General features: G+C 42.2%; 1 protein-coding gene across 1 annotated transcript; it reads right to left on the reverse strand.

Annotated features, from left to right (window-relative positions):
• Window positions 1-40: 40 nt before the first annotated feature.
• LOC134220360 (dynein intermediate chain 3, ciliary-like) lies at window positions 41-20,354 on the reverse strand. Its single transcript, XM_062699406.1, has 4 exons — window positions 19,630-20,354; window positions 14,234-14,483; window positions 13,277-14,019; window positions 41-551 (listed from the first exon to the last, which is right to left on the reverse strand). Exons 1-4 carry the CDS (start codon window positions 20,011-20,013, stop codon window positions 99-101), a joined length of 1,830 nt encoding a protein of 609 aa, XP_062555390.1. The 5' UTR covers window positions 20,014-20,354; the 3' UTR covers window positions 41-98.
• Between the last annotated feature and the right edge of the window lie 738 nt (window positions 20,355-21,092).

Raw genomic sequence — 21,092 nt, forward strand, 5'->3', positions numbered from 1 at the left:
TATTTTGCGTCATAACCATTGACGGTTTATAATTGCTTTTTAAAACGTATATCCAAAAACATTCAAATTTCAAATCAATTAACAACAAACGAAGCTTTTTACTTATTTTCCTTGTCTTCTTTCTTAAATATTGGTTTCTTGTTCGGTTTTAGTAAATTCACTCCAGCGTCTCGTATTCGAATGCCCTTCAACGTGTTCTTCAAACTTCTGCGGCCGTGGATCTTTGTCCAGAACTGATGCTGCGCTTCCAGTATAAGATCCTGTTCCTCATCCTCAATCGAGTTCTCTTTCTCCATACGCATCTGTCGGCGGATCCGCTCCCGTTCGAGTTCCTTCTCTTTGAGCTTGATTTCCTTGATTTTAGCCTCCAGCAAACGCTGGCGTCGCATTTCCCGTTCGAGCATTCCGGACAGCGCTGGTTTGTCGTTTGCCGAACTGAAGGTAAGGTTGTCGGATATTTCGGTCAGGTAAATTGCTCCACTTTCGGTACCATTCGCGATCAGTTTTCCGCTCTTGTGGACGCGCAACGCCAGGAGTGGTACATCCGAGAGCTGGGTGAATATTAAAGAGAAAAATTGTTTATCATTAATTGATATTTATATATAACGTGAATACATGTGTTTTTCAAAAATTCTTTCCTTATCGCTTGAAATTTTTATTTCAAAATTTCCTTTTGTTCAAGCCATCAAACAAGCCAACAATCGTTTGATTTTTCGTTATGTGCCTGCCAGAGTAATAGCGAGGTGAAGCAACGATACGATTACCGGCAGTCGCTGTCAACAAAATGATGGAGGCGGGCAAAGTGAAAGTCGGGTGGTCGGTGTGGCCCTTGAGACTCACCCCTCGAGTCAACAAACAGATGGAGCGATGCTTCAAATGTATGGCGTTTGGCCACCAAGCGCGAAACCGCAAAGGTTCAGACAAATCCGGTATATGTAAGAAATGTGGTGGAAAATACGTTGCTATGGACTCCACGAAGCAACCGATATGCTTGCTCTGCAAACCGAAGGACGGAAACGACCATACGACGGGTGGCTTCCATTTTCCTGCATACAAGAAGGCAAAGGCGGGCCGGGATTAATGAAAATAACCCAAGAAAAATCGGTAGTCGACTACAGATAGGTACATTGTGCGACATGGCAATTATTACTTAGTCGTATCGGATCCCTTCTGACAACGGCAACTGGGTGACAGATTCAACGGGAATTGCGACTATCCAAGTGATGAGCAGATTCGCTTAAGCGAAGGCTTCGTAATCGTCAAAATCAACGGAATCTTCGTGTGTAGCTGTTACACACCCCCATGGAGGATACTGGAACAGTATAACCGGATGCTGGACGCACTCACGAAGAAGCGCTGATCGACCGAAGGCGTTGGCAGGGAGTTCATCATCGAAGTCACGTTCTGCAGTCCGTTGCAGGTTTTTTTTTAACTTTATTAAAGTGATTTTACTTATTCTTAGAGTTCATCACTGCATCCGTGACTGTCCGTCGCTAGTGAGAAACAAGAACTGGAGAGTCTGTGACGATTATACACATAGCGATCACCAGGTGATCCAATATAATAGTAGAACACGAATGCCGATGGTACGTCGAGAGATAACATCCTTTCATCGATGCACTTCGAGCAGACCGTGGCGCTACAAATCTTGATGCAGATAAGCTGATGGAAACGCTGGCAAAGTCTTTAGATGCTACGATGCTGTGGAAACTGCAGCCAAAGAGCAGTCGGCGGCCAAATTACTGATGGAACGAAACTCTTGCCAATCTTCGAGCCAGAAGGAGGTCTGAAACGATCAGAAAGAAGCGTAAAATAATTTCCCATTAAGCAAGAGCGGGAGATCGAAGTCAGCAAGTCCAACTATATCAAGGAGTTGTGCCGAGAAGCTGACGTTGATCCTTAGGGCAACGCTTATCGGGTCATAACAGCGAATTCGCAGTTCATGAATCCAGTGACGCCTACGTAAATTTGTCCGAATAAGCAGAAGATCATCGTGGACGATCTTCTCTCGCAGCATGGTTCTACGACGTGGCCGTCTACACCATACGAAGATGAAGACCGAGTAACCATTATATGTATGCAAATGACGAGCTGTCATGATGGGGTCGGAGTCCCAAACATGATTATAAAAACTGGTGTTTCCGAATTTGCAGGAATGGCTAGTAAATGACTACTTTCCAGGTAAGTGGCAGATCCAGAAACTGGTGTTGCTGCTGAAACCAGGGAAATTGCCGGGAAATCCAAGATCGTATCGGTCCATATGCTTGCTGGATACATTGTGGGTGCTTCTGGGAAGGATTATCGTTAATCGACTGTTCACGAAAGGCGAGACCGTCTTATCAGACAGATCGACGGTGGATGCAATCAGGACAGTCGTTCAAGTTGCAGAGAGAGTGTTCAAGAAGCGACTAGCAGCCGTCCCGGCCCTACGTTGAGAGTTGGGCCCACAAGCACCACACAGTACATTCTGACCTCATCATCAATCCGCTGCGCCGCGGCTCATTCGTCAAGTTTGCCACCGGGACACACAATCGACACAAGCTGGAAACCCCTATTTTTCTGAGCGCAGTCGAGCATCCGCTCCCAGCGACCAGCAGCCGTCCCGGTTCTTCGTCTGAATTGGGAAACAGAGTCTTCCGAAATCTTGTAATTAGCAAGCACTATCAACTCCCAGCATCTTCTGTAGCTGAGAGCGTTCCGATTGCTAGTATTGCTACATTTTATCCATGCCAATTCACGCCCATGCTACCGAATGTTTCTAATGATAGGGACCATCTTTGTCGGTGTACGTGGACGGTATGTGGTGGCGAAGGATGAACCCAGTACCCAGAAGGTAGTCAAAGCTGGAAAGATACGATGGGCAGAGCATGTTGCAAGAATGTCGGACAGCAACCGAGGAAAGATGGTGTTCGCTTCCGACGCGGCAGGTACAAAAAGGCGTGCAGCGCAGCGAGCAAGGTGGGGCACCAGGTACAGAACGACTTGGCGAGCGTGGGGCACAATCGAGGATGAAGAGATCGGGCATCGACCCGTGCATTGTAGCGTCAAATTTTTGATTCGGTGATTACCGTTTTGACTCGAAGTCCGGACACCTAAGCACTGCTGAATTTTCAGTTCAATATTTCAAACGGAATTAAGTATTTGACACTGAGTGATAACACATCCTGTCAAGATTAACTTATCAAATTTGCTGTAGTGTACTGAAAATGACATTTTGTATGCACGAAATAGCTAATATTATCGAAAACATTGAACATCGCTTGCTTCGAAATCCGGACACAGTATAAGGGATGCTTCAAATACCGGACAATTTTGCTTCGAATTTCCGGACACTTCGAGTTTGGCCTATATTGATTCTCAAATAGCCAATTTAATCCGTTCAAAGACAACTAGGATACAGCATTCATATTTCTCGATTAACATAAATCCGTAAGGTAGAACGCTTTTTAGAAATTTGACGTGTCTGTGGGTAATGAAAAGTTTTATTCAAAACTACCTCTCAAATTCAACGTGGATAAGCTGCAATGGATCATGAGAATCATTAGATGACCAAAATTCTTTTCTAATCAATGATACCAGAAATAAATATGATAGGGGGAATATAAATGAATGAGAAATAAATATTCCCCCAATTGTGCCGATTTCCATCTGAATATATATTCATCTCATCGCGAAACAAAGAAATACTGTACCAAATTCGTCGATTATTTTTATCAACCTGCGTGCTCACTGCGGAAAAAATCACATCAATCTTCTTCTTCTATATACATAAAAATGAATTTCTGTCTGTCTGAACCTTATAGACTCCGAAACTACCGAACCGATCGGCGTGAAAATGTGTATGCAGAGGTTTTTCGGGCCGGGGAAGGTTCTTAAGATGGTTCGAGACCCCTCCCTCCTTTGAAAAGGGGGGCTCCCATACAAATGGAACATAAATTTCTGCATAATTCAAGAACTAAGCAGAGAATAAATCAATTTTAGGCGAAATGAAGTTCGTCGGGTCTGCTAGTAAGAAATAAATCAAACAATTTTTATTTTTTTTTTGTTTTTGATGGGATGAACATCGGAGAATTAAAATAATGCATTATCTTGTCATTCTTAAGATATACTTCGAAATATAGACATTAGTGGTATTTATGTGTCTTTTGAAATCCGTTTCAGTTTGCTATTAGAAATCATGAATTGAAAGGAGCGATTGAAATAATGAATTCTTGCGGATTGATGGAAATCCGGGCGTGTCCGAGAAATGTTGATTTTTTTTATTTGGAAGGTGTCGTTCACAACGTGTCTTTTTGTACAATTCTGTTAAGAAAGCTATTTTTACGAAGTAGTTCATTTTTTTCTACAAAATGTGAATGGTTAAAAAATACTTTTGAAAACAACCTTTCACTAGAAACTGATGGCAAGTTTTGCTACTTGTGTGCAATTAAAAAAGTGATACCATTTACAATATGTGTATGAGTATATACCGATAAGCTGAGAGCAAGCAATGTTCCTTCTGGGGTGTAGCAACTCAAATCTAATGAAATTGTTACTATGCTTGCTTATTACGAATCATTTGATTTCCATTAACTTAACTGTTAAACAGTTATTTAACATCATTTCAGCATGTCCGACAATCGAAGCAATTGTAAAAACTTGCCTCGAAGTCCGGACATACAGAAAATGTAATAAAAATTATAAATCCATGAATTCCCAAGCAATTTCTTTAATTCATGACAAAGAGTGCTATCATACTATGTTAATAAAATACTAATACCCGTTGCAAATGATAGAATATAGAAAATATGACCTAAGTTTTTCTAATGTTGAGTCTAAAGCTGCATTCTAAGAAAAACGAAATTCACCGTTGATTATGACATGCCTTCAACTTTTACCTCTAATTTTCAAGTTTTTACCACGTATCACGGATTACTTACATTTGTTAAAATGGTTTCAAGTCCAAGAATCGTTCCCTGCATTGAAAACCCAAGAAATACTTGTTGAGATGGTAAATAAAGTCAAATAACAATTGAAGTGTCCGGCTTTCGAAGCGTCCGGCAATTCGAAGCAAAACGGTATTAGTTTAGATCTAAGCTAAAGAAAAAATGCATGCCTATCAATCTCGACTCGAGACAAGACGTAATGCAGCGTACACACCGGTCAAGCAGTTTGACCAACATTAACTCTCGTTTAGTCAAGCATCCACCATGTTCTACCAACAGCGGCGCGAACACTCTTTTTTTTCTACCAACAATATCACACACGAACGACCGAAGGGCCAACTTAAACACCATCCATCAAACAATATATGGGGGTTTGTGCGACTTCACTACAAACGCTCAAACATGTTCGGTGAACCTTGACTCCGCCCCGGCAATTCAAACCAAAATCAAACCGCTTTGATGTTTTCCAACCGAGCCTCGAACGTGGGCAAACTGTCAAATAATTTCTCGAATTCCAGTTCGAGACTGCAGCGCGTACGGACGTGCTTTTTGCTCGCGCTTTTTTTTCAAGTGTTTTTTGTTCGTTCGTTTGTTTCTCGTTTTTGCCTCGTCGCGTTGGCTGAAGCAGGGCTGAAGTATACATTTCGGCTCTTCAGCGAGGGCGTGAAAGTGATGCAAACAAGGACCATCACTAATCCGTCGTGGAATTCCTCGAGGTCCACAAGTATGAGTACTACACTCATGACCACCCCGGCAGGAAGCCGCTGCGAGGACTCCACGGCATGAAGGAGGAAGAGCAGAGCTTGAAAGTTGCGGTCTGAAGCCAGTGGCCGTGCACAAGATTACTCGTCCCGACAAGGCGAGGAAATATCGCGACCAGCTTTCATCTGGAACACGGCTCCACCACGTGGAAGGACCTGAAGTTGGTCGGCGTTATAAATTACACCGGCTTCCACCAGGACCCTTCCGAAGAAGAACCGTGTTCCTGAGCTCAACGAGGTGAACTATCCGGCCATCCCGACCGCCCGTCGAGCAATTCCAATCCACCGTTACAACCGCGCAAGCGACTGGCAGCAGCAGCTGCGTCGGTTCAAGCTCCAGCACCGCCGGCTCCATCTTCCAGCGAATGGACCCCGCTCCCTCCTTCTGGATTCAGCAAGATGAGCATACTCAACCCTCGGAGGCTTCCGCTCCGCTCTACACCCCGGAGCAGCATGCTCCCGGCTCGGCTTCGGCTCTGGGCCTTTTCGCCATTAAATATGACTTCTCATCCAACACAAAGTCGCATATGCTAGCGAATAAGTGTACAAGGTGGAGGCGATATAGGCGCATTCTTCCATTTGCCTGCATGCAAAGCGCACGTATATGGCCTCCACTTTGTACACTTATTCGCTATGATATACGATCTTGTGTTTGCTGGGTTCTAGATTGGGTCTGGCAAACTGGAACGCTTGCTCGTTCAAAAGCAAAATCGTCGAGCTCAGCGATTTCCTTCAGGAGAAGGAGATTAATGCGGCTTTCATCACCAAAACCCACCTGAATCCCGAGGTAAGTGCAACAATTCCGGGCTTTAGGCTGGTGAGGATCTATCGAACAAGCACCAAAGGGCAAGGAGTGGCCTGGTGAGCTGGTGAGAATCGATCGAACAAGCTCCAAAGGGCAAGGAGTCGCCTTGCGGAGGAACATCGCCTGGCCTCTGCTGCCGGACTTCAAGCTCCAAATCATCGAAGCCGTTGGAGTGCAAGTCACCACCTCCGTCGGAGTCGTCACGTTCATCGTGGCTTAATCATCGCCGGAGACCTGAACGCTAAGCACCAATCATGGGACAACACCGTCTCAAACCGGAACGGAGTCATCTGGTACAACGTCGAGCTAGAGGGCCACTACACCATCCTGAGCCCTGACAGCCCTACCCGGTTGACACAGTTCGGAGCCCGGCGGAACTATCATCAAGTCGACTTGGGTAGGTTTCAACGGTGCGTGGACGAGACATCCGGTGTCATCCGCAGCTGAACGCCATCCAGGAGGCGCTTTCTCTAGCCCGCGAGCACCATGTTCCAAAGGCCCAAGAAGTAAGCAACACCCTGAACATTGATATACTCACTAAAGATTTGATCCATCTGCGAAATGTCACTCGCAGGCAGTACCGACGTACTGGGCTGCCTGCGCTTAAGACCCGGTGCAATCGCATGACCAAAATTATCCAGGCCAGAATGGTGGACCTCAGAAATAGTGATTTTTTCAATAAGAACTGTGCTAAGCCGTTCTGGAAGCTAACCAAAATTCTAAAATCCAAGCCTCGACCCATTCCACCTTTGATCCCATTAGACAGCAATGGCTCTAAGTAACGCTTAATAACTCCTGCAGAGAAGATTACTGAAATAGGTCGTAACTTCGTCAGCTCACACAATCGTGGACAGAAGTCGTCAGTCCACACGAAACAGCCGTTAGAGAGCATGCTAACACATCCATCTTATTCCCAACGACTTCTCCGAGGAGTTGGAGATCACAGCTGGCGAATTGACGGCCTATATCAAATCATCGAAAAACATGAAAGCCCCAGGCTTCGACAGCATCCTGAATCTTGAGCTCAAACATATGAGTGCTCCGTTCTTCGAGCACCTTTCGCTGCTCTTTAATCAGTGTTCCGTCTTAGCTACTTCCCATCGTCCTGGAAGTTAGCCAAAGCCATCCGGAAGCCTGGTAAGGATCCTCCCTCTCCAAAAACCTATCACCCCATCAGCCTTCTCTTAGGGTTATCCAAGCTGTTTGAAAAGGCGATTCTTAGCCGGTTACTTGAGTCTGCCGAATACCAGAACATCTTGCTTGAAAAACAGTTTGGTTTCCGACGCGGTCGATCAACCGTACACCAAACGTCCCCAGGCGGAACAAGTCTGTCTCTAAAACATCCGCCATTGTCTTACGCGATGTCGAGAAGGCATTCAGGGTCGGGTCTCAATCAGCGAAGCGAGTTCCAATGCGCACAACATCGTCGCAGGCGTTCTACAGGGCAGTATCCTCGGGCCCCTACTTTTTAATCTGTTCACGTCCGACATGCCAGAACCTCCAGAAGGCAGCATTCTGTCTCTGTTCGCAGATGACACCTCCATCGTCTACAACAGTAGAGTGATCAGAGCGCTAGTGGCAAAACTCCAACGAGGCCTGGATTCCCTGACAGAGTACCGCACTAGCTGGAAGATATGTATCAACACGGCGAAGAAATCATCCTCAATGGCACGACTGTGGGATGGGCCAATGAGGTCGACTACCTTGCCCTGACCCTCGACAGAAAGCTTTATCGTCAACAGGTTGACAAAACGGTGACGAAGTGTAACGTCTTGTTGAAGCTACTGTACCCTTTGATCAACCGTCGGTCGTCATTGTTCCTGAAAAATAAGCTTGCTGTCTACAAGCAAATCATCCTCCCTGTTATCGAATACGGCATGCCGGTCTGGGGGAGCTACGCTAAAACCCATCACCCTAAACTTCTACGGGCCTTAAACAAATTCCTGAGGAAGATCCTCAACACCCCTCCCAGGACACGAAATTTTGAGGTCCACCGTCTGACTGGAATCAAAACACTTGCTTAGCTTCGGATCAGCCCGATATTAGGACGCTAGTTCCAATCTAGGTTATCATTTATTTGTATTGTAAATATTTAATGTACATATAGTAGTTAGGTTATCAAATTTACAAACTAATCATTGCCTCCGAGAGGCAAATATGTCAAATTAGATTCACTTTTTAAACTCTCCTATCAAATATTATTATTGATATTTATTCAGACTAAGGCCGAAGTGGCTGTGCGGTATATAAGAGTGTTCTCCATTCGGCTCGGTCCATGGCTACACGTCGCCAACCACGTAGTCTACGGAGGGTCCGCAAGTCATCTTCCACCTGATCGATCCATCTTGCCCGCTGCGCACCTCGCCTTCTTGTGCCCGTCGGATCGTTGTCGAGAACCATTTTCTTCGGGTTACTGTTCGACATTCTGGCTGCGTGCCCGGCCCACGGCAGTCGTCCGATTTTCGCGGTGTGAACGATGGATGGTTCTCCCAACAACTGATGCAACTCGTGGTTCATTCGCCTCCTCCACGTACCGTCCGTCATCCGCACCCCACCATAGATGGTACGCAGTAGAAATACTAGAATAAGAGATCGGCGAAGACGCCATCTTGTTTCCAATCGAACCGTCAAAAGCGGTTCCATTTCGACTTGTTTACTTTTTGTACCCATAAGAAGCAAGCAAAAAGTTCAAGTGCTGCCAGTATCATTTTCACGATTTCATGCATTTTCATACGTTGCCATTTCGACAGTTTTTCACTCCGCCGGTCTCTGGTTATAGGGTTGCTAGTACGCAGCACTTTCCTTTCGAAAACTCCAAGAGCGCGTTGGTCCTCCACGAGCATCGTCCAGGTCTCGTGTCCGTAGAGGACTACCGGTCTAATGAGCGTTTTGTAGATTGTCAGTTTGGTACGGCGGCGAACTCTATTCGATCGGAGCGTCTTGCGGAGTCCAAAGTACGTACGATTTCCAGCCACTATGCGTCTCCGAATTTCTCTGCTGGTGACATTTTCGGCAGTCACCAGTGAGCCCAAGTACACAAATTCTTCTACCACCTCGATTTCGTCACCACCGATGCAAACTCGCGGTGGGTGGCTCACATTGTCGTCTCTTGAACCTCTTCCTATCATGTACTTTGTCTTCGACGTGTTGATGACGAGTCCGATCCGCTTAGCTTCCCTCTTCAGTCTGATGTAGGCTTCCTCCATCTTCTAAAAGTTACGTGCCATAATATCTATGTCGTCGGCGAAGCCAAATAGCTGGACGGACTTATTGAAAATTGTACCACTCGTGTTAATCCCTGTTCTTCGTATTACCCCTTTCAAAGCGATGTTGAATAGCAGACACGAAAGACCATCACCTTGCCGTAACCCTCTGCGGGTTTCGAAGGGACTCGAGAATGCCCCTGAAACTCGAACTACGCACATCACCCGATCCATTGTCGCCTTGATCAACCGTGTCAGTTTATCCGGAAAACCGTGTTCATCAAATATGTAAAACACAAATAATAATCAAAGCTGAAAGGCCATGTGGCCAAACACTTGCCATGTATAAAAATATAGCAAATCAAATCAGAAAATAAACACAAATTTATCAAAAAAAAGGTGGTTCGAATAACTTCGCACACAATCAAACAAAGCAGCAACCGAAGCGTTTCCTTGAGGGCGGAGTCAATGTTGGTCCAAGGTGTGACTGCCCAATACTGCTTAGTTTTCTGGACATCAACACACGCCGCCATAATCTCCGATCGCACTCGTTTCTCAATCTTCCTGCATCCAGAACTAACTATAGGCTACAAGAGTCTGTGCGAAGCATGTTTCGTCTATTTAACAAATGTTATTCTCTGTTTAATTTTAATGTGTCACGAGAAACAAATAAGTGTATTTAGTCATGAGATAACTCTTATTGGGGTGACCATTTCACCTGTTGACAATAAACAACAGTACAATTCGAGAAAAAGAGATGCGGCAATCGGTTCTGCGCAACAGTAATGATTGACGTTAAAAACGCATTCAACAGTGTCAGCTGGAGGCCATCGCCACAAAGTTGCACGGAATGCAGGTCTCTGAGTATATGCACAGTAAATAAATTTGACTTTTACTGGTAATGTAATCAATAAAACTAATGTGAATACAGATCATGTAATCGTTTTTTGAATGTAATTATGCGTTGAAAACCGTGCACATAAACGGAGCATGAATCAAACCGTATAGATACATCACCAACTACACTCTATTGAAAACAATACTTTATCCACCCTGAAAATTAATTTATAAACCATTAAGTTTACATGAAATTATGTGAACCGAAACAAAAGGTGGCCACGCTTGCGACGATCTCGGTAGAATGTAAACAAACCAACAGTTCCATCAAGGCAGCTGCAAATGCAGCGGGAAACCATCGTTTTCGACCACCGTCATACTAAAGCGAAGATTTTCCATTGCGACTACAAAGCAGCATCCATGATGCTGCATTTCATTGGTGTACTTTATCAGGCGTTTTCTTAAATCGATGGAAAACTTCAACTTCTTGCACTTCATCCATCCAGATATTTCCCCTTGACGATGCGCTTACTCAGATCATGTAAATTTACATTACCTAGCCAGAACCCGATCACGACGGGTTCGGTACTGTATGTTAGAATCGCCATAACTCAGAAAATGTTACTCTTTGAGCAACAGTGGTTTCAAGAAGTGAAAACAGTAGAGCGGGCCTGAGTTCGATTCTCATGTTGATTTTTTTTTATTTATACGGCATAAAACAGATTATGTAAATTTAAAACAACACATAAATTGGAAATGATAAGTGATGTAAAAATAAAATGAAATGTAAATTTCTATCGTTTATCATGCTCCAATTATGTGCATGCTATTTGATGTAAATGTACATGATTCGTTCGAAGTGTGGTGTAGAGCAGTGTTGTCCTACACTCAGGGCAAAATATTCTGCTCTTTGATTTTACTCCATCTAAACGATTTTATAGCCTCAACTAAGTAAGTTCAACTAATAGAAGGATATTTGAATTTTCTAAATGTCATGGCAAACTGTCAAAAAAATGCACTCCAGAGCCACAGGAGCGCGCGCGCTGAAAATACACTCCAGTGAAAACACTCCAGTGTATTTTCAGTGCGCGCGCTCCTGTGGCTCTGGAGTGCATTTTTTTGACAGTTTGCCATGACATTTAGAAAATTCAAATATCCTTCTATTAGTTGAACTTACTTAGTTGAGACTATAAAATCGTTTAGATGGAGTAAAATCAAAGAGCAGAATTTTTTGCCTTGAGTGTAGGACAACACTGGTGTAGAGTCCTTAAGAGCTATTTCTAGAACCGGATTTTGGTTTTCGAAACGAATACGTAGTAGAAGTCGATTAGGATTAGAAGAGCGCTTAGGGCGGGTATGATGTACAACAGGATGCTAATACTAAAGTTGCCCAAAGGCGTGAAGACCTTCGGATTTGCGGATGATGTCGTGCTAACGATAAAAGGAGAGTCGCTAGAAGAAGTGGAAACGCTGATGGTGGAGTCGATCGACGCAGTTGAAACCAGGGTGAATGGCGTTAAGTTGCAGCTTGATCAGCACAAAAACAGAAGTCATGGTAGCAGTGGCGTAGCCAGAAAATTGGTCTGGGGTGGGTTTTTTTTTGAACATTTTTTAAATTCTAGAAGGTTCGAAAAAAAATTTTCTTCTAAAAATTTTGTCTCTGGGGGGGGGTTTTATGTCCAAAACCACCCCCGTGGCTACGCCACTGCATGGTAGTCATTAACTGCCAAATGATCCAGATTTATGCAGATTGCCGTCGGAGGCCACGACATATTGTCGGTGCGGGCTCTGCGACATCTAGGAATGATTATCGGCGACGACCGGTTGAATTTCAACACAAATGTCGACTAATCCTGCTAAAAGATGGCTAAAATTATCAGTGCGCTAGCAAAGATCATACCGAAAGCAGTCGGCGTCTTCAATTGGCTGTATCATCCTCTTCACTGAGGTATAGAATTACAACATGGAAACGAAACGTAACGCAGAATGTTAGACAGCGTGGTTCGTCTGATGGGCATCCGACCTGCGATTCCGTATAGACCAATTAATTGGAGGCAGTTTGCGTTATCGCCAGGATGATTCTAATCTGCATAACCCTAGCCCAGCTGAATATCGAGTGCTACCAACGGAGAGAAACCAGTAATACGAGAAGGACGTTCAGACTGGACTCTATGGACAAGTGGCAGCAGGAGTGGGACAATGCGGAGAATGAAAGGTGGACCCACCGGCTCATCCCCAATGTGTCGACGTGGGTGAACAGGAAGCATGGAGAGGGGAACTTTTACCTTACACCGATATGTGGCCATGCATCGTAGCTCTTTTGTTTGGTGTGTGTCAACGTAGAGGAGATTCTAGTACACGTGGTATTCGATTGTCCGAGGTTCACGGGAGTATATAGATGGACAGAAAACATCGCATAGCAAATGTGGCACTAGTAATACGGTAAGCAGAGTCGTGGAGCAAATACTGTGGGAGCTATAGCGTAGAAGGAGAGAGGTCTGATTCAGATTACTATTTTTTTTGTTGTGTAAGGGTTATCAGGCTTTTCTGGAAAATAGGAGGTTGTGGGTTTTCGTTAATTTGCTATTAATCCTCCCATTTCAAAACATGTATTGTTTGCTATTTAACTTTATTTTGTCGCATTGACATTGATTGTAAGGTCTGTCGCGGAAGAGCAACATCAGCAGCCAATTGGAATTAAACGTCACTTCACATAAACTTGATATGATATATTATTCAACTTACCTTTATCCGAAGAACCGGTCCATCCAACCGATGAATGACATCCCAAGCATCCATTACTCCATCCATACGGCAGATGAACACCAATGAACAACGTGTCGGACTCCATACGCCACATGTCAACTGGACTGCGTACTCCTTGGTCCAGACTATTGGATTATCGCGGCAATCCTCTGTCCATATTTTCGTCTGCCAATCGCCAACGCTGATATAATTTTTGATAAACAACGGATTTCGTTCCACCGAGTAAACCGGTCCTGTGTGTGCCGTAGTCAACGCTTGGATCTTGTCGGCCGGTGTCTTGTACTTTCGACTGCAGCTGTAGATCAATCCATTCTCCGTCCCGACCGTGTACTTATTTGGCATCGTTTGTTCAAATTCCACCGCACAAACACCGAAGCAACGCTTAGGGTCATTATTTTGGGTATCCTTAGGGACCAGATTCAGGAAGTCGTACGGTTCGTTCAAATTTCTCATGTCCCACCAAAGGATCCTACCGTCGGTTGATCCGGATAGGAACTCGTTGGATGTCTTCGTCCCCGTCCAGAGCACTTTTGTGACCACATCTTTGTGACTCGCTTCACGCAAGGTAATTTCCACCGGTTCGTTGGCCACCCTTATGTCCCATATCGCTATTTGACCCGAGAATAAACCTCCAGCCAGTTGGCAACCATCTTTGAAGTTATATTCTAAGCAGCGTGCTTGATACGGTGGTACGAGGGTTTGCAGTGGTACATTTGGGTTTTCTAAAATAAAACAAAACTTCATGTTACGTTTAGATTAGGTCATTTGATTTGAATATCTAAACACTTCCATTCAAGTACTTGAATTGAAAAAAGTTGGACACAAAATGTTGGCATGTTAATTGAATTTAATTGAGTTGATGAAATAACTTGTCCAATCTTAACTCAGCATTATAAAAAAAAAACAATAATTTCTAGTACCTACATAGTTACTTACCAATATCCCAAATATACGAATCCGTTACGGTGTTATTCATTTCTCCGATATTGCAGTGTATTGAAGCGAAATGCATCCCTTCCTCCGACCAACAAATGTAACAACATGATCGTTTCACATCTAAATTGTCCTTATACACGTGAACTGTCTTTGAGCTGAACTGTTCGATCAACTCGTGTTGTTCGATGTCCTCGAAGTAGTTTTGGTAAATATCGCACGCACTGTTCTGAAGAATGGCATGCTCCATTGTCTTGAAGTAAAATTAGGAAAAAATAAAATCAGATTACTGAGGAAATAAATACCTAGATCCCAGTTTTTAGCAAAAAACCCAGAATAATCCACCTAGCGGTGATGGTGCCTTTCTCGTGTATTATAAAACACGTAAACACATAAAAGTAACAAGAAAAGCACATAAGAGAGGTCAAAATTGCAATTTAGGGAGATAGATTCAGTTATTTCCATCAATTCACATTTATTTGCATTTATTTGAATGCATTGCAGCAGTTTTTCAAAAAAGAAAATTTTCGGTTTTGAATTTTTTTCCGGGGCCCTTGGCCTTGGCCAATATTTTTTTAATAACTCAGAAACGCAATGGCCGATTGGGCAAATTTTCAATAGCGAAAAATTAAAAAGGATTCCGCGTCGAATGCAATCTGTTGCAAGCAATCAGATAAGGCTAAGTACAAAAAAGTTTGTCTCACATTTTTTGTACACACACATGCATACATACAGCAACACATACATACATCACCTAAATTCGTCGAGCTGAGTCGATTGGTATATAACACTATGGGTCTCCGAGTCTTCTATCAAAAGTTCGGTTTTGGAGTGATCCTATAGCCTTTACGTATACTTATTATACGTGAAAGGCAAAACGTAGCGAGACAATTGACTCCAGGTACAGACATAATGTCACTAACTCATTCAATCAAGTCGGGGAAATCGCATTAAAAGAACGTGACTTAAGCGCTACTCCACAAGAGTCCATTTATTTCATTTTTCTAATAAGGATTTATGGATTGGTCTAGTCAGCAACACCGAAACGTGCCAAAAAAGGTCCATGCGCCCTATTTTCTATCCATACCTTACAACAGTGATCCCCAAAGAGGCCTTTTCCTGCGGCTCGCAACGGATTTCTAAACTAAAACACTACATGTGGCCCATTGATAAGCATTATATAAAGCTATTTCCATTTAGAATCCGGAATGATAAAACATATGTATCTAGGTAACGGATACATCAAAACAAAGGTAATTTACTGAACTTTAAGGTGATTATAGAATGAAGCCAGAAATCGGCCATTTTGTAAACCACGTGCTTTTCCAATATATTTTTCAAGAGCACGAGATAAAAGAACCATAACGCGTATGGGGCTGAAATAATGGTAGATCGTTTGCTTAGTTATGCTGAACAATCATAATTTGAGGTTCGGCACTGTACGAAAACTATTACGCCAGATTTGGGCTTTTAGAAATGTATGTAGATAAACGTGTGGTGAATTTGAAATTCACCACGGGCTTCATTCTATAATCACCTTAAGGTCACTCCTCACAGAATCCAAGTTTCAAAGTGCTCGCGTTTTCGGGGGCACACCACTCGATACGGAGGCGGCGCACAACTGTCATTTTTGTTGATTTAGCTTTGCTGCGTCTTCCGTATCGAATGGTGTGCCCCCGAAAACGCGAGCACTTTAAAACTTGGATTCCGTGAGGAGTGACCTTAAGGAAAAAATATAAATGCAAATCATTTCTAGTTTTCTAGTGACAATTCGCACTTTCTTCTTTATTCCTCTCATCAAACGCTGCACACCTCCGGAGACAACTTCCTTGACACATTTCTCGCTTTACTTTTCAAAAGGACCTAAGTAACATTTTTCGTGAATTAATTTGAGTAGTGCAATCAAAAGCTTTCATATTGGTCTGTTGATTGCGCTACTCAAATTAATTCATGAAAAAATGTTACTTAGGACCTTTCGAAAAGTTAAGCGAGATTTCTTCCACATATTGGTCATCTGAGTCGCGTCCCGAGCTGTTTATCCACTTTTATTAGGCTTCCGCTTCATTATTGTCCAAAATGTCTCGATGGACCGGAACTGCGGGCAGTTGGGTGGATTATGTTTTTATTGTTGAAATCTACGTTATTATCGCAGTACAACTGGATGACTTCCCGGCTGAAGTGGTAACTCGCCAAATCTGGCCAAAACTTCACGGGACCTTCATGGGCTTTTATGAGACTTAGTACGCGGTTTTTGAGACATTCTTCCTTATACAGCTTAGAGTCCATCGTCAGGTATATCTTTCATTTTAGGGTTGAGCACCATGACTTTTCGAACATCGATTTTTTTTGGGACACCCTAATGTATATGCAAAATTTTAGGGAAATAAAAAAAATACAAAAATAAATCGACCTTCGATTTTACAGATTCTTTACAGATTTTACAGATTGCTTCTGAATTTCCGAATTTCACCAAATTTGAGTAAAGCTTCAATATTAAATTATAGGTTCAAGTTTTTCTCAAACATTATTATTTTCTTTGGAATATATAAGTGTCTTCCAAATCTCAAAGCCCTGCTACTAGTAGCTGTGCCATATTTCATCATTGTTCACATTACTTTCAAAGTTTTCTCAAAATTTTATCCTTGTTTCTAACAGCTTAGATTATGAATTTGAACTATTATAAGGTTTATAGATGTGATGCAAAAGTTTTACGATAGTACACAATTGCTGAAATTATATTTAAATTTAAGATTTAATTTAATAATGTTTATATTTTTCTTGTCGAAGATAGTTGTGGAAGAAAATTCGTCTAGCAGTCTTAATTTCAAAGAATTTCACTTTTTTTAAACAAAAGTTTTTAGCACAGAGAATTCGGTTAAAATTTGGAAAAACAAATCCTTTTAAATCAAATAAAAATACTCAAATCAAAATCCCAGTAGAGAAAATCAGCGGGAATTCAAAAGATTGCAATTCTGGAAAATAGAAGGTTTATCGAATATTTTCCTGAGAAAGTTTTTCGTAAATACTATAGGGTTTCCCGGTGAAGATTCAGAAGAATTTAACGAGAAAATGCACAAGACTGTTTCGATATGTACCCGTTTCGGAATTAGCTTAATTCCGTTTCTGCAAAAATATAATGAAGTACCGTAAGTAAATTCATCAATCTCACAACATTATCCGTAGAACTTTTGTAGCAAATATAAAGAGAATGTTTCACTCTCACTTTCCGATTGTGGTGAACTGCAAGAGGTCTCGTCAAAGCGTTGGACACCATGGGTTGCTATTGGCTTTGTATCGAGCCAAGTTGACTTGGTAGATCAATTGGGCCAAATTCCAGAATGATTCGGAGAACTATGAATATCCGGTTTGCACACATCTTAATAGTAAATTGGCGCATGGCCTCTAAGGGACTGGACATCCTTGGTTGCTATCCATTTTGAACCAACCCACAATGGTCGGATTCGTCAAATTTCACGACATAAATCGATAAATCGAAAACCATCAGTGCTAGAGATTTGACGTCTTCAGAAGAAATGATCTACAAGAAGAGATCTATTTTAGTGTAGGTTGTCATTAGAGTGGCCCTTCGGTGATTTTTTTTTTGGAAATGTATTTTTTTACCCTTTTGAGTTAGGAGTTCATATAACTCTACAAAGTTATAGAGAATTTAATTCTAAGCATTTTTGCATAATAAACATTTATTTTATCTCATATAGGTAATGTTTCATCACAAAATTGCTAAATTTAGATAGGGTGGTCCCGAAAAAAATAGTTTTTAGCGTCCACTTTCATCAATTCAGAATATTTTCAAAAACTGTCTTAGCATCGCTTCACGGTCTTTGGATGGCGCATCTTTTGGTTACATAAGATTTTTCATACAAAAACTAATATGATTATCAAACAAAAGTGGACAAACCTGGACAAATGAAATACCATGGATTTGATGGGCCTGCATGTATACTTTCAGATTACGATTGAAATTTTTGCTAATATTTGCTACTAGCTGCAGTAGAATGTTCAGAAAAATTTCGCTTTTTCATTAAAAAACGCTTATAATATGCTTAAAATAAAGCTATCAACCATCTTATGTAACCAAAAGATGCGCCATCCAGAGACCGTAAAGCGATGCTAAGACAGTTTTTGAAAATATTCTGAATTGATGAAAGTGGAAGCTAGAAACTATTTTTTTCGGGACCACCCTATCTAAATTTAGCAATTTGATCATAAAACATTACCCATATGAGATAAAATAAATGTTTATTAAGCAAAAATGCTTAGAATTAAATTCTCTACAACTTTGTACTCTACTATATGAACTCCTAACTCAAAAGGGTAAAAAAATACATTTCCAAAAAAATTTCACCGAATGGCCACCCTAATGACAACTTACACCAAAAATAGATCTCTTCTTGTAGATCATTTCTTCTGAAGACGTCAAAACTCTAACACTGATTGTTTTTTGAGTTATCGATTTATGTCGTGAAATTTGACCAATCCGACCATTGTGCAACCCCAGGTGATTTGGTTAAACAATTGGTCCGAACTCCAGAATGGTTTGTAGAGCTACAACATCCGATTTGGATATATCAAAATCGTTAATCAGGTGCATGGCCTGTATGGACACCATAGGTTGCTATTGGCTTTGTATCGAACCCAGTTAACTTGATAGATCAGTTGGTCTCAACTCTAGAAAGATGAGTCAAATTGTTTTCCTTGTTTGTGTTTCAGTTTCAGCCGATTGCATGGGCAGTCGAATAGGCAGTATCGAACTTGTAACGGTCAATGTTACTGATAATGACATCGAAAGCATTTAAAGAGCATTACTTGTAGGATGTGAAATGACTTGAAAAACACGCGATGCAGATACTCGTGTTCGCCTTTTCGGCAAGTTCATAATGCTTTCCATCAAGGTGTTAAAATCTATTTTATATCTAGGTAGTAGCTTGAAATGAAACCGATTGCCTCTATAAACAAACAGCTTTGTGCTGAAATTTATCTTCCATCGTAAAAAGGCTTTGATTGATTCGCCTAAACGTATTATTGGTGCCTTTCATTCGAATGAAATTGAATATGTTCAGAATTTTTAAAAACAAAGAAACTTAGGTTGATCAGTAAGAGGGTCACTTGTCCCTTCAGGGGAATTCAAACAAAAGTTTGTTTTCAAACTATAATATAACCTTTCGGCTGTACATAAATGTGCGAGAAAAGCAAAAAAATGTGCATTTGATTTTGGACATCCAATATAGACGAAAACTGCAGTTCCGCGCTTGACATGCAATCGTTAGTTGCTATCTAGTTCAAACTGCAAAAAAACACAGTTGAACGGGGGAACCTGTCACTCAGTCTGTCAAGGATATCCCAAAAATATTATTTTTTGATAATCAATACTACTCGCTAACCTTGGTCAGCCCCTTCATCTGGTGCAGGTATGCTTCGCTTTTTTCCTGTTTGCGCCTGTATCTGGCCGTAACTTCTTCATCGTGGGTGTCGATATCCTTTGGCCAGCCACCCTCGTAGTGGGTTATTCCCGTGTGCACCAGACTATTGTGCACCGTCCAGACCGGCGTGTTCAATATGAGCGGCGTAGATTGGAGACCTTTCTCGACCGGAGTTACGGTGGTGAAGTTTTTCTGGAGCGCTTTGTTCGTTGGTACGCTGACCTGCACTTCGTTTTCCTCTTGAAACTCAATTGGCTTCCGAAGTGACTTGGTGTCGGTCATCACCATGTACCGGGTCCAGTTCTGCTCCATCTGGCTGGTGCTTACCTTCCCGTCGATCTTCATCGTGAATTAGTGTCGCTAAGCTAGACTGCTGTGCCCAAGTTCAAGGTTGTGTTAACGATAGCACGCTACAATGTTTGTCTGGAAACCTTTATTACTATGTCTGTGACCTAATTTCCTTTTCGCACGCAAACTTTCCCCAGACGCGCGACGAAGCAACCCAAACCGCGAGTTATGTGTGTAAAATAGTTGAACTTCTGCAGGGTACGTAACGTAACACGGCGTTGTAGACCACGCGTCTTCGGCTGTCGTCAGTGAATAGTCGAAGGTATCAATAACGGGGTCCGACGGAAGAAAGAGCGAAAGAGCCACGACTAGGTGCTAAAACTTCCAACTAGCGAATGCTGGTAACGCAATTTTATTTTATTGCGGTAGGGGTGAAGCTGATTGGTTTTCTTGAATAGCAGCTTGTTGGGTCGATAGGCTTTTGGATGTTATGGATACCCCAAGTGTTGCGTTTTGTGAATGAAAGCCACGTGCTTTGGGTGTCATCAATGAGTTCTACTTGTAATAGTATATCTGTGCGCTGTATACGTATATCTTGTTTTGACTTCCCACCTTGATACTTGATATTTATAAAGCAGATTTTCAAACATTTATAATTCATCAATTTGCATAGCAATAGAATGCAAGCAGAAATCACCTCAATTGGACAAGATTTGTATACAACTCTGGGTCTAGGGCCTTTCAATAAACTTTCCGGTTTATACTGCTTTTATAGCCTCTACGTGAACATACCTAATATATGTAGGTATGAGAAAGCAAAAAGCATTCAAATTATGATCAAATCGGCTGTTCCTGTACAAAAAACCAATATGCTTGCGTGGTACTAGGACTAGCACTTATGTTCAATGCACTGATAATCTCAATTGTTAGTTAACACTGGTATCTGCCACGCCAGGATGCAAATCAATATATGAAGGAAGACGACATGATGATGCAGTCACTCGCCCACTGAAGCCAAATATACCTCTGAATTTGAATCTGAACCAGTCACGTGGAATTTTATTGGAAGGTAGGTTTTACAAACTTATCAAAGTGTCTTCTCCGGCATTCTCGCAACATATTTCAACTTCTGCAGG

This window comes from Armigeres subalbatus, chromosome 3 (genome assembly GCF_024139115.2).
Source record: "Armigeres subalbatus isolate Guangzhou_Male chromosome 3, GZ_Asu_2, whole genome shotgun sequence".
Lineage (NCBI taxonomy): Eukaryota > Metazoa > Arthropoda > Insecta > Diptera > Culicidae > Armigeres > Armigeres subalbatus.